This window comes from Hyla sarda, chromosome 3, assembly GCF_029499605.1.
Source record: "Hyla sarda isolate aHylSar1 chromosome 3, aHylSar1.hap1, whole genome shotgun sequence".
NCBI lineage: Eukaryota > Metazoa > Chordata > Amphibia > Anura > Hylidae > Hyla > Hyla sarda.
The window spans coordinates 40,622,955-40,638,337 of record NC_079191.1 but is presented as its reverse complement, the minus strand read 5'-3'; the positions used below and the strand labels follow the sequence as shown (position 1 = coordinate 40,638,337).

The following is a 15,383-nucleotide window of genomic DNA, read 5'->3' as shown; positions in this document are numbered from 1 at the left end:
TAGGGTACGGGAGCGCCCGGTTTGCCCCTCCCCCAGCCACCCGTAGTGTACAACCGAGATGTGAATGCAGCCTAACATAGCTTAGAAATAAAGGAAATTTGAGTTGAGAGCCGCTGGGTCACAGTTTCATATGGTAATGCATCCTTATATGGATTAACCCTGTTAATAACAGCTGAGCATGAGGACTCCCAGCAGCAAGAAACAAACCCTTGAGATCAACTTCTGGCAAAAAGACCCACAAACGAGTGCTTCTTCAATCAGTCTGCAACTTGTTCTACAGAAACCTTGGCAAAAATCTTCTGTCTCTTCTAATGCACCTGTACCTACATTATATCATATACCTCTGTACCTACATTATATCATATATACCTCTGTACCTACATTATATCATATACCTCTGTACCTACATTATATCATATACCTCTGTACCTACATTATATCATATACCTCTGTATCTACATTATATCATATATACCTCTGTACCTACATTATATCATGTACCTCTGTACATACATTATATCCTATACCTCTGTATCTACATTATATCATATATACCTCTGTATCTACATTATATCATATATACCTCTGTACCTACATTATATCATATACCTCTGTACCTACATTATATCATATACCTCTGTACCTACATTATATCATATACCTCTGTACCTACATTATATCATATACCTCTGTACCTACATTATATCATATACCTCTGTACCTACATTATATCATATACCTCTGTACCTACATTATATCATATACCTCTGTACCTACATTATATCATATACCTCTGTACCTACATTATATCATATACCTCTGTACCTACATTATATCATATACCTCTGTACCTACATTATATCATATACCTCTGTACCTACATTATGTCATATACCTCTGTACCTACATTATATCATATACCTCTGTACCTACATTATATCATATACCTATGTACCTACATTATATCATATACCTATGTACCTACATTATATCATATATACCTCTGTATCTACATTATATCATATATACCTCTGTACATACATTATATCCTATACCTCTGTACCTACATTATATCATATACCTCTGTACCTACATTATATCATATACCTCTGTACCTACATTATATCATGTACCTCTGTACATACATTATATCCTATACCTCTGTACCTACATTATATCATATACCTCTGTACCTACATTATATCATATACCTCTGTATCTACATTATATCATATATACCTCTGTACCTACATTATAACATGTACCTATGTACCTACATTATATCATATACCTCTGTACCTACATTATATCATATATACCTCTGTATCTACATTATATCATATACCTCTGTACCTACATTATATCATATACCTCTGTACCTACATTATATCATATACCTCTGTACCTACATTATATCATATACCTCTGTACCTACATTATATCATATACCTCTGTACCTACATTATATCATATATACCTCTGTACCTACATTATATCATATACCTATGTACCTACATTATATCATATACCTATGTACCTACATTATATCATATACCTATGTACCTACATTATATCATATACCTCTGTACCTACATTATAGCATATACCTCTGTACCTACATTATATCATATACCTCTGTATCTACATTATAGCATATACCTCTGTATCTACATTATAGCATATACCTCTGTACCTACATTATATCATATACCTATGTACCTACATTATATCATTTACCTCTGTACCTACATTATAACATATACCTCTGTACCTACATTATATCATATACCTCTGTACCTACATCATATACCTCTGTACCTACGTTATATCATATACCTCTGTACCTACGTTATATCATATACCTCTATACCTACGTTATATCATATACTTCTGTACCTACGTTATAAAATATACCTCTGTACCTACATTATATCGTATACCTCTGTACCTACATTATATCATATACCTCTGTACCTACATTATACCTCTGTACCTACGTTATATCATATACCTCTGTACCTACGTTATATCATGTACTTCTGTACCTACTGTTACGCCTAGCGCTCCGGGTCCCCGCTCCTCCCCGGAGCGCTCACGGCGTCTTTCTCCCTGCAGCTCCCCGGTCGGTCCCGCTGACCGGGAGCGCTGCACTGTCATGGCCGTTGGGGATGCGATTCGCACAGCGGGACGCGCCCGCTCGCGAATCGCATCCCAGGTCACTTACCCGTTCCCGTCCCCTGCTGTCATGTGCTGGCGCGCGCGGCTCCGCTCTCTAGGGCGCGCGCGCGCCAGCTCCCTGAGATTTAAAGGGCCAGTGCACCAATGATTGGTGCCTGGCCCAATTAGCTTAATTGGCTTCCACCTGGTCCCTGACTATATCTGACCTCCTCCCATGCACTCCCTTGCCGGATCTTGTTGCCCTTGTGCCTAGTGAAAGCGTTTTGTGTGTCTAAAGCCTGTGTACCAGAACTTCTGCTATCCACCCTGACTACGAACCTTGCCGCCTGCCCCCGACCTTCTGCTACGTCCGACCTTGCTTCTGTCTACTCCCTTGTACCTCGCCTATCATCAGCAGTCAGAGAGGTGAGCCGTTGCTAGTGGATACGACCTGGTCACTACCGCCGCAGCAAGACCATCCCGCTTTGCGGCGGGCTCTGGTGAAAACCAGTAGTGACTTAGAACCGGTCCACTAGCGCGGTCCTCGCCAATCCCTCTCTGGCACAGAGGATCCACTACCTGCCAGCCGGCATCGTGACACCTACATTATAAAATATACCTCTGTACCTACATTATATCATGTACTTCTGTACCTACGTTATATCATATACCTCTGTACCTACGTTATATCATGTACTTCTGTACCTACATTATATCGTGTACTTCTGTACCTACATTATATCATATACCTCTGTACCTAAATTATAGCATGTACCTCTGTACCTACATTATATCATATATACCTCTGTACCTAAATTATAGCATGTACCTCTGTACCTACATTAGTTATCACCTTTGCTCAGTAAAGGGGATAACTAGTTAGAGCTGGGCGGTATGACCAAAAAGGGTGTATCACGGTATTTTTGTAAGTCTTATGGCAGTTCCACGATATTTAACTGCATTTTCCACACCCCAATCATGTGACCCGTGGGCGCTGCTTCCCCCTGGTTTATCAGCCCAGCGCTGCGCAGTCTCCCACATCGGGGAACTAATCATATGTCACCTCGTCCTCCTGTGAGTTGCGGGCCGCCGGTGCTGGAAATCTGTACTGTACTACATATTCCTTGTGCCCGGGCTGCAAAAATAAACAAAAAAAAATAAACTTTAACTCACCTTCCCACGTTGCTCCGGTAACTGCCTCATGCTGGGGATGGGAACGTCACAGAGCCATCGGCCTATCACCGGCCGCAGCGATGTCCCGCCTTGGTCGGTGATAGGCTGAGCGCACTGTCATGTAAGGAGCCGGCGCTCAGCCTATCACCGACCGAGCCAGGACATCGCTGCAGCTGGTGATAGGCTGATGGCTCTGTGACGTTCCCATCCCCAGCGTGAGGCTGTTACCGGAGTGATGACTGGAACGTAGAAAGGTGAGTTAAAGTTTATTTTTGCAGCCCGGGCACAAGGAATATGTAGTACAGTACAGATTTCCAGCACCGGTGCCCCGCAACTCACAGGAGGATGAGGTGACATGTGATTAGTTTCCAGATGTGGGGGAGAGCGCAGCGCTGGGCTGATAAACTTGGGGGGGGAGAGAGAAGCAGAACAGCGCCTGCGGGTCACATGTGATTGGGGATGTGGGGACATCCCCAATCACATGATATATAAGTAATTCGAGGGGGGGGAGGGGTATTGCGGTATGGGAAAAATTCATATCGTGAGGGAAAAAATTTCTGTATTCGGTATGAACCTGTATACTGCCCAGCACTATAACTAGTGTTTTTGGGCAAATCCATTTAATGACATTGGCTGTATGTCTGAGGGAGGGGGGTTCCCAGTAGTCGGACTTCACTCTCCCTCAGATATACAGTCAATGTCATTAAAAGGGTTTGCCCAAGTTATCACCTAGCCTCGAAATGAGGAACAGAGTCTCTCTTTTGGGAACTGCCAAAGATAGTAGAGTTTGGCTATCTTTGATGGCTCTTCCCAACTGCCGCTCAGTTTTAAAGAGAGGTTCTGGTCCCAGTTCTCTGGGGAGGCTTGGTTCCCCTTGTGAGACTGGGACATAACTAGTGTTCGTAAGTAAAACCCCTTTAATGACATTGACTGTATGTATGAGGTTGTTGTCCTAATGCAGAATAAAAATTGGTGCTATTTAAATATCTACCACCATGGAGGATGTGCAGAATTTTTTACATCCCACAAGAAAAACTAAATGTTATATTTTACTCCGTACCTAATCCTGATGTACATACAGTGATCCCCCAACCTACGATGGCCCCGACATACGATAATTTCAACATACGATGTCCTCTCAGAGGCCATCGCATGTTGAAGGCAGTATCAACAAATGATGCATTTGTATATCGGGGCTAGAGATGAGCAAAGTTACAGTGATTCAATTCGTCACAAACTTCTTGGCGTTTGCTGACTTTAGCCTGCATAAATTAGTTCAGCTTTCAGGTGCTCCGGTGGGCTGGAGACTCTCTCCTAGGACTGTATCCATCTTTTCCAGCCCACCGGAGCACCTGAAAGCTGAACTAATTTATGCAAGATAAGTCAGCAACTGCTGAGAAGTTTGTGACTAATCGAATCACTGTAACTTCTCTCATTTCTAGTCGGGGCCATCGCTTAAACGGCTATCCGGCAGTGCAGACTGCTTCAGCTGCTGCCGGATAGCCGTTTAAGGTGCTTCGGTGAGTGTCACTCACCTGTTCCTGCCATTCCGGACCATCCTCCTCGGGCTCCACTGCATGGCCGCCACTCTCCTTTGTCGTCATCATGTCTCCCCACACGCCGCCCCGTCATCCAATAGGAGCGGCGTGCACAGCGACGTGATGACGGCGATGGAGAGCGACGATCCAGGGAAGCGGTGAGGGTCCGGAGCAGAGAGGACACCCAGGGGACGTGATGACAGTGACGACTAGGGCAGCGGGGACACGTGAGTATAACTTTTTGTATTATTATTGCACAGATCCCTCAACATACGATGGATTCAAGTAACGATGGTTCATTTGGAACGAATTACCATCGTATGTTGAGGGACCACTGTATATTTTTTTGTGTCTAGCACCTCTACTTCTCTTTATAGTAACATAGTTCATAAGGTTGAAAAAAGACCAGAGTCCATAAAGTTCAACCTATAACCCTAATAAGTCTCTACTGAGTTGATCCAGAGGAAGGCAAAAAAAAAAAAACTCATACTAGAGGTAAAAATTCCTTCCCAACTCCAAATATCTAAATACCTTCTATCTGTTGCTCGCTCGGTTAATCATTCTCTTCTTTGGAGGGGGCATATCCTCACTCTGCATGACTGCATCTTCCTCCCTGAGTCTGCTATTCTGTGCATGATGCTTGCCCTAGAAATGTTTGCCTAAGTTGGTGCATTTAAAGCCCTTTTCTGTTAAATCTTGTCCCCAAGAGAGCTTCATCTCTTATTGGTATGACGGAAAAGCATTTTAAAATGCTTTATGTCCACCAGTTTTTTATTTATTCCAAATTGCACCTGGAATTCAGCCACTTTAGTGATAACAACCTGCCCTATATGCCTGAGCGGTGCGTGTGGAGTTCTCCTTTTGTCTGACCCCCTGATGCCTTGTGGGTGCAATTGTTTGCTTATTTTGGCTTGTTAGGACAATGCACATTAGCCCAAACCTTTCTTTCTGAAAGTCTGTTTTGAAGGAGGTTGTCAGTCTCGGACAACCCTGATTACTAGTGGCACCACTGCTGAGACCCCAAACGATCAGTTGCAACCGTCTACAGCGCCACCACAGGTCACATGAAGTATCACATTTACTACTACAGTGTTTCCCAATCAGGATGCCTCAAGCTGTTGCAAAACTTCATCTTCCAGCATGCCCGGACAGCCCTTGGCTGTCTGGGCATGCTGGGAGATGAAGTTTTGCAACAGCTGAGGCACCTTGTTGGGAAACACTGTCCCACCGAAATCCGAGTAATGCACAAAGGTCCTTCAGATTGAGAAGGTCCTGGCTGGTAGATAAGGGTCCTGGGACATTTCACATACTCATTACATATACTTTATCCCCCTCTTGCTTTTTTTTGCACTATACCCTTGGAAATAATGCATTTCAGAACTTATACCAGCCCCACGTTGAGTGGCTGGTGATATAACAAGGAGGCGGCATTGGGGGGGGGGGGGGACAGGAATTTTCGGGGTTGTTTTGCCGAAATGTTTGTTAATTAAAGCAGAGAAAGAAAACCCACTACAAAGGGAAACATTAAATTGGAAGCAACTCTCTGGAGAGCTGAGAAAATCCTGCATCCCGTGATTATGTTTTTTCTATTCCGAAATCTTTTAATTTTAGGAATAACACAAGTAATGTTGAATATGTGTCTTTTTATATCGGTGCCAAGTTCCATATATTTACATGAAGCAGCAATTAAAATGGGGTTAATCAGTTTTTAATAGAACATCTCTCGCTGCCGGCAGAGAAGTTTTCTTCGCGAAACCCAAGTCTGTTTAGATTGGGTTTGAGGCGAACGTATGGGGGGGATGATGAGCCGTAATGATGGCGCAGATTACCTACTGGTGGAAAGCTTAGGGGTTTCTCAACCCAAGATTTTAGGCTATGTTAAGACGGTTATTTCCACGCGGAATGTCCGTCCTGGGACGTTCCACGCATTTCAATGTTCCGGTAGGCGCTTGGACTGCTTGGAAATGCAATATCTCATACGCTGCAATGCATTTCCGACTCGGCAGAAAGAATAGCCATGAATATTGTTCCTGTGGACCCCAAAATTAGGATTTTCGTGCCAAATGTTTGTGCTGCTGAAATTTACAGTGTCTATAGGAAATTCCGCCTGGTGCACAGTGCAGCAGAATTTCCTTGAAATCAATGGGTCTGTGCCGCAGTGGAATTTCCAAGCGGAATTCTGCTCAGAAATTCCGCCCTGAAAACATAGCCTTAAAATAGGAACGTGTTTTTTTTTAAATCCTCTTATATTCCAGAGCTAGACTTTCATTTGTAATGATCTAGAGCCGCGACTTTTCGGCTACAGCGTGACGCAGGAAACGGTGCGATTTTGCTAGTGGATTTTTATCTCCAGGTCTAGATGTGTCTGGAGACTCAAAAGCACTAAAACATAAGTAAATTCTTTTTCGAAGATTCAAACATTTTATGAAACGTGATGTGCTATCTTAAAGAGTACCTTTAATGATCTTGTTAAATTTTATAACCTTCCCAGTTCACTGCCCCCATCATGATAAACCACCCTCTGCCTTTATTTTTATTATTTGTTGGTTTTCTACCTTGATATTTCTCAGTATTTTCTGCTCAGTCTGTCAGATTCACAAACTGGGAAGGGGCGTTACCCAGCAGGTGTGACATCATCTGAAGCCATACAGGGGAGAATTTCCTCCCTCACTCTGCTACACACATAGATAAGCTATGCTTGGATAAGGCTGCACACACACACCCCTCTCAGCATTTCCTGATTTTGGACTTCTACCAGGCCAGCAGGAGTCCAAAGTCTATGCAAAAGATGGGGGGAAATGTGCTCTGGACAAGTAGGGAGACACCTAGTGGCAGCTTTTTTAAACACAAATAAAACATAGACAACTTCCTTTTTAAAAAATTTTTTAAACAAAGTACATTTGAAAGATTTTTTTTTTATTTACTTTTTTTTATTTACCATAAAGAGTGCAATAGCAAAAATTAGTTTGAATGAGAGTGCCCAATTAATGACCAGATCTTGGAAGGGGAAGAAAAATTTTAGTAATTTAAGGTATTAGGCCTTGTTAATACGGCGGAAAAATTATACTCTAAAATTCAGTTGCAGCAGAGTCCCATTGTTTTCAATTTGATTCTATACGCCGTGTAAACATCTGCTGTGGAAATTCCGATATCAGCCTCCGCAGAAAGAGGGCATGTCAATTCTTTCTGCGGAATCAGCTCAAAAATGCATTGCTGTCTATAGATACGGTGCTTTTTGGAGAGGTCCTAGCACCGCCATGTTCTGCCAGTGCCCATTGTCTGTGGCGGGACATTCCACAAAAGATATTTCATCTGAACATAGCCTTACTGTAAGTTTTATATAATCTTTTGATGTGTCGTGCAGACATGTTAAAAGTTTAGATCGCACAGGGTCTTAGTCCTGAGACCCACTGTGATCGCGAGTTATAAGCAAGTGAAGTATGAGGTAGAATGCGCTTTACTCCCCAGGTGTCACTCAAATTTAACTCATTCACTGTATTAGTCTACAGCTTGTTGCAAAACTACAACTCCCAGCATGCCCGGACAGCCGTTGGCTGTCCGGGCATGCTGAAAGTTGTAGTTTTACAACAGCTGGAGGCACACTGTTTGGGAAACACTGGTCTATAGAGTGAAAAAGGCGGACAAGGTGGCAAGCTGAGGAGTGAAGAGTTCTGCCACGCACTCAAGATAGCAGCGGATGTCAGGACACAGTGCCTGTCTGATCTGTCTGGATGACATGTCAAAAGTTTATAAAATTGACTAACGCTTTTTGGCTGAGTACACACTAACCTTATACAGATCACAGCCAAAAGTCCCAGTCCGACCGCACGTCTGATGACCTGAAGTGACAGCTGTCAGTTTGGATCATCACAACCACATTTGAGCCGGAACTTGATGAAGTAATACGGATGCAAAAATGTCTCTGCATCAGGCTAGTCTGATCTCAGTCTAAGAATGCTACCCCCAGCAGCTCTGTTCTTTTGCGGGATAATTATGCCCGTTTTCGGGATCGGCAGGGGTCCCAGTGACCGGACCCCCACTGAGCTGCTTGTTATCCTCTTTCCTATTGATAGGGGATAACAAGCTGAGATAGGAGTACCCCTTTAAGGAACAAAGCGGTCAAAATATAGCATGTTTTTATTATTTATTTGGCTTTTTTTATATTGTTTTTATGATGATTATTATTATTATAATAAAAAGATAGCAAACTGTACAATTTGGCGATAAAGAAGGCACAGATAATAAAATGCAGACATTACAAAGATTAAATTAAAGAAAGCAGTCTAGAATAATGCAATAATCAATATAGAAGACATTTACAATATGAACTATAACCTTACTGCACCATATATTGGAAAACACAGAAACAGTGCTATGATGTCCCTTCAAGGTATACCTTTAAAACAAACCTGTCATAGTGCCAAAAAAAAGTGATATGTTACAGTACCTAATTCTGATCATGTACATATGTTTGTGTCTAGGGCCTATATATACCTAACAAATAGCATTTATATGTTGCTCACTTGCTTTGTGTTCTTGCCTTGTGGAGGGGGCGTGTCCATCTCTCCCCCTCCCTGTGGATGACTCATCTGCTCTGAGTCTGGGAGCAGCCTGGCAGTCTGCAAATCACTGCACTGTTTGTAACCCTTTCCTCTCTGGTTTTGTGCTGTACATGTTACACAGAGAGGAAGATTGTTGGTGTTTGTTTGCAGTTTTCCTACAACATTATGCTGTGTTTATAACAATATTAAATGTTTAAATGTGTAAAAATAGATCTTTCTAAATTAGTGGAAGGATTTTAGTGATAAAAGCATAGTAGTTTTTATGCCCACATCTTCTATCTGTGTCATTCAGCTTTCACAGACTCCTGAATGTCTGATCAGCTTCTTTGTCATTCAGGAGTCAGAGAAAGCTTTGGCTGTTCAAGAATGCTGGGAGTTGTAGTTTTCAACAGCTGGAGCTTCAGTGTTTGTAAAGCACTGTGTTAGAGCAGTGTTGCCTTTAGCTGTTGCAAAACTACAAATCCGATCGTGGGAGTTTAGGAACAGCTGAAGGCTGCAGTAGTGCAGCAGTTATCTCTTATACTGGATACCGACATTCTTTATGGCTGGTGTTCAGTATGCTGCAAAATACAGAGTCATCTGTCTGCATAAGGATAGATGACCCCTAGTGGCGGCAATTTTCATTTTACATTTTTTTAGTAAAATTATATTTAAAAAAGTCATCTTATCAGAACTACAAAATATAAAAAGTTTTTCATAAGGACCTATTTGCTATTACCTAAATTTGCAGCAACCTATTGTAAATCCTGGTACAGAGGCGTGGTCTTCAACCACCTCCTTTGCTGTCCCCATTAGGACTTTCTGTAAGTTTTGGTATGAAATTCTTCAACATACGATAGATTGTGTTTGTTAGAGCTTAATCCGTAGTTTGATGGCACCCTAGTAAGATATTGATCATGTTATGCTGTGTGTTCCTCATACTAATAGTCTACTATACATCCTAAATGCTTAAAGGGGTACTCCGCTGCTCAGCATTTGGAACAAACTGTTCCGAATGCTGGAGTCGGCGCCGAGAGCTCGTAGCGTCATTGCCCCGTCCCCTCATGACTTCACACCCCACTCCCTCAATGCAAGTCTATGGGAGGGGGAGTGACAACTGTCACGCCCCCTCCCATAGACTTGCATTGAGGGGGGCGTGATGTCATGAGGGGGCGGGGCTATGATGTCACGAGCTCCCGGCGCCGACTCCAGCGTTCAGAACAGTTTGTTCCAAACGCTGAGCAGCAGAGTACCCCTTTAAAGAATAACCTCAGACTTTCAAAAAAGTAAGCAGAGATCCTAAATCATAGAAGAAATGTTCTGCCTAAATTTGTGTTTGCTGTATTGCCTGTGTACTTTGCTTTTGTTTTAGTAACTATTTCTGTCTTGTGTGTAGGCGCGAGCTCTCACTGCCCAGACAGCAGAAACAGATGCTATCCGATTCCTAGTTGGAACGCAGTCTCTCCGATATGATAACCAGGTCAGTAACCTAAATTAAGGATTTAAAATTAAGAATTTACTTATCCTATTGGAATCCATTGCACTAGCCATAGACATTGGCTAAATGTTGACTACAATGGCTGATCATGTAACTATGAAAAATCATCAGCTGCTTTATATTTTTCTCCTTGGGCGGTAGTCAACCATGTTCAGCAGGACATAGCCCTTTAGAAAAGCATGGGATCCTTTAAATGTACATGGTTGTAATTGTTCCTGGGGCCTGACGAAGCACCTTACGGTGCGATATGGCTGTGGCCCGATGCCTGATTCCCCCCGTTCCATCCACCGCCTCCCCGCTTCATCATCGCCTGACCGGGATTTGATGTGCCTCGCTGTCTCCGACTGACTGAGTTGCTCCGCATCCTTTCTTTTGTGATTTCATCCTGTTTGTCCAATCTCTGGGAGCCCTATTGATTTTGATGAAGAGAGAACCACAGATCTGTCCTATCAATGGGTCCCCTTGTAAGTTTTCTCTGCAAAGTGGTGCTTCCATCCCAACAGATGATATGGTAATGGTCAGGTCGGCGCTTCCATCCGTAGTGGTGCACAAGGTGGGAATAAGCCAGTATAAAGAATAAGAAACCCAGCACTCACCGGTAATGCTAAATCATGTGGATTTGTTGATTCATAGTAGAAGTCATGGCATGAAGGACACGTTTCGACACGTTGCCTTCCTCAGCTTGCTGCCTATAGGCAGCAAGCTGAGACAGGCAACGTGCCGAAACGCGCCCTTCATGTCATGATTTCTACTATGAATCTATAAATCCTCATTATTTAGCATTACCGGTGAGTGCTGGGTTTCTTATTTTATATACCCATCCCATCAGAGACCTGCATCTGTCCCTATTCAGTTTTAAAGAGCTGTGCTGCTGTTCCATGCAGGTGGCTGGGGCGCTACTGTGCGTGGACCAGTAGGGAAGCAACTTCATCCTCTGTATCGAGGAGAGTCCCAGAGATCGGACCCCGCTGATTATAAAATGATGGCAAATCCTACCAATATAATTTTTTAACATGGAAAAACCCCTTTAAGAACTGCACATTATACAGTTAACTGTCTGTCCTGTCATGCAGATATTTTATTTAAAGTGGCTAATCCATCATTAAAGACTTATCCCCTAACCACAGGATAGGTGATAAGTATTTGATTACATGGGATCTGACTGCTGAGCCTTCCGTCAGAACAGAGCTGTGGTCACATGGGTGCACGGCTGCCCCATTCATTGTTTACGGGGAATGCTGGAGAAAGCAGAGTACAGGGCTCCTCTATCTCTGGCCACTACCATAGACGATTAATGGAGAGGCAATGCACACGTGCGTCCACTGCTCCATTCCAAAGAGAACGATTTAGGACACAGTTCTCAAGATCGTTGAGGTTCTGGAAGTGATCCCCTCGTGATTATACACTTATCTTTGTTATCTAGCTGCCGGAGATTGCAGAGTATGGTGCTTGGCTATCTCTGGCCACTACCATAGACAAATTAAAGGGGCACTTCAAGGAACTGAACTTATCAGACACTTATCCCCTATTCACACGCCCCCTCCCAAAGACATGAATGAAGGGGGCATGACGTCATGACTACAGCCACCCAAACTCTGCGTCCTGAACATAAATGTTCATAACACCGGGGTGTCCAGCCTGAGATTGTGGGGTCACAGCGGCCAGATACCCTCCCCCCCCCCCCCAATCAGACCTCTTATGCCCTATCCTTTGTATAAGATGTCTAGGGATGGAGTACCCCTTTAATGAAGAAACAATGCAGATCGCTTGGGGTTGCAGCTGTGATACCTCCCACGATTATACATTTATCTTTATTCTGTGGATAGGTAATATGCCTGAAAGGGGTATTCCAGGGAAAAACTTTTTATTTCCAGTGGCTCCGGAAAGTTAAACAGATTTGTGAATTACTTCTATTAAAAAATCCTTCCAATAATTATCAGCTACTGAAGTTGAGTTGTTCTTATCTGTCTGGAAACAGTGCCCTCTGCTGACATCTCTGCTTGTCTCGGGAACTGCACAGAGTAGAAGATGTTTTCTATGGGGATTTGGTTCTACTCTGGACAGCGTGAGAAATCTCATACACATTAAAGGAGTACTCAGCCTATCACCGCCAGCGATGTCCCGCCTCGGCCGGTGATAGGCTGAAGCTCTGTGTGACGTGCCGGGCTAATCGGAAGTAAGAAGAATACAGCCCGGGGACCGAACACCTGTACCGGAGTGTACCGGAGCTCTGGGGGCTCGTTGGCAGGTAAGATAAAGTGTGTTTTCTTTTATTTTGCAGCCCGGACGGGATAAAAGGAAAAAAGTGCGCGCCGGAGTACTCCTTTAATTTCCGGACATCCAATTGCTGGACTAGTGGACTTTTTCTGAACGATCAGATTACAAGTGCTAAAGCAAACACTATTAGTGTTCTGATTTTTTTTAGCCATTGGGGCCCAAATGGCAGATACTATCAGTGCTATATACTTTTGTGTTTAATGAAATTATTTTAATTGTTTTTATATTGTGAATAATATTGTGTAATAAACAATTTTTGCATTCATATCAATCAAACTGTCCGTAATTTTTAATCATTGTGTATCATCCTTGAGGTGTGGTTAAAATATTATTATATTTTTTTATTATATGTTGATTAGTGGGGATTGATCTTTTTAACCACATATACCTCGGATGTTGGTTGTGAGCTGCACACACAAGTTTTCTGTCCTAATTTACAAATCTGTTTAACTTTCTGGAGCCAGTTGATATATAAAAAAAAGTTTTTCCCTGGATAACCCCTTTAATAAATTAGGCTAATCTTTGTTGCATTTCTCCTTAAGGTTGCGTTCACACGGCCTTCTAGACCCGTCTCGTTCTTCTCCCTTCAAAGATAAAAACGGACTTAAAAAAAACCCTGACAATAACGGATGCAAATGGATGTTATCCGTTTGTATCTGTTATTGTTCAGTTAATAAACCAAAAAACCTTTTTTTGTTTTGTTCTGAGCATGTCAAAGATATAACACTATGTGAGAAAAAAATAGTGGTAGGGGAGGTGCTAAATAAAACTTAACATTTATTAATGTCCTGATAAAATATAAAATCACGTGATAGTGATGAGTAGTTTGATCAGCTGGGTACAGTGCCACCCATGCGACACTGTTTAATAGAAAGACACTGTTAATATCACAAGTTATCTCCTAGGTTTACCCAGAAGAATAGAACCCCTATTGAATCCACACTATTCCCAACGCGTTTCTGGCGCCCCTATTGGTGTAGCGCCTTCCTCAGGGGAATTTTAAAGGGGGTATCACATGCCCATACACCATCTACTTTGCAGCCAAACAGAATATTTAGTTGTATCTAGTTTGCTACATGTGTGTTGGGCTCCAAATATTTTACAAGTGCTGTACGATTAAGCTGATCTTCTCCTGGTTACATTCCGGGAGCGCAGCGTCCTGCAGTAGCAGAAATGCCGGCTTGTTTCAGCTCGGCGCGCGGATGTAAACGGATTGTAAAAAAAAATCCCATTGGCATGAATGGGATTTTTTTAAAACCGTTTTTAATCCGTTTACAGCCTGCAAGAACAGAACCGAAACGGTGATAGATGGCCGTGTGAACGCACCCTTAGTGTCATCAATTCAAATATTATTTAAAATAAGGGTAATATATCTACTATCCATTCTTTTCACTTAGGTAATAGTTTTCTTTCTATTGTTTTTATATATATATATATATATATATATATATATATATATACATATATATATATATATATATATATATATATATATATATATATAAAAATATTTTTTTTTTTTTTATTTATTGTTCTTATACATTTTAATGACTTTCCCAGTTGGGACAAATTAATGAATTCGGTTTCTATGTTCATCTGTTTTGTTTTTGTGTTTTTTTTTTCCCTCCTTTTTTTTTTTCTAATGGGGAGTCTCATAAATTTATGCTTCCATATGTCTAGATTCACGTTATAGACTTTGACGATGAGAATAATATCATCAATAAGAATGTGCTGCTGCACCATGCAGGGGAAATCTGGCAAATTTGCGCTAGCCCAGCAGACAAAAATGTGCTCGCAACCTGCTACAACAAGAGTAAGTCGATCTAATTTGCATTGTAATGAAACTGCAGATGATGAATAGTATTAATTTGAATTATTCTTAAAGTGTTTATGTGAGCTGTAATATGGAGTTGTCCAATATTGCCTGTGATTTACATCTAAAAATGTAAAGCTTGTACCTTGTCTGCTTATAGAGGTTAATGGGGTGCATATACTGGATGATGTATTGGGGGTTTGGCCCTGTAAGGCATATTTTTGCAAAGGATTGAGAAAAAGGTAGGAGGTGGTTAACCCACTATGACTGTTAACACTGCCACATCTATGTTAAAGGGGTACTCCGCCCCTAGACATCTTATCCCCTATCCTTGGGATCTCTACTGCAGCACCCCAGACATCCGGTGCACGGAGCAAACTTCGCTC

The 15,383-nt window shown here is 42.2% G+C and overlaps 1 protein-coding gene across 1 annotated transcript in view; it reads left to right on the top strand.

Annotated features, from left to right (window-relative positions):
* The window catches only part of EIPR1 (EARP complex and GARP complex interacting protein 1), a 335,275-nt gene that overhangs the window by 82,317 nt on the left and 237,575 nt on the right, over window positions 1–15,383 (top strand). The window contains exons 2-3 of the mRNA XM_056564094.1: window positions 10,806–10,889; window positions 14,865–14,997. Of these exons, the coding sequence (XP_056420069.1) occupies window positions 10,806–10,889; window positions 14,865–14,997 (217 nt within the window). The remainder of the gene's footprint in view (window positions 1–10,805; window positions 10,890–14,864; window positions 14,998–15,383) is intronic.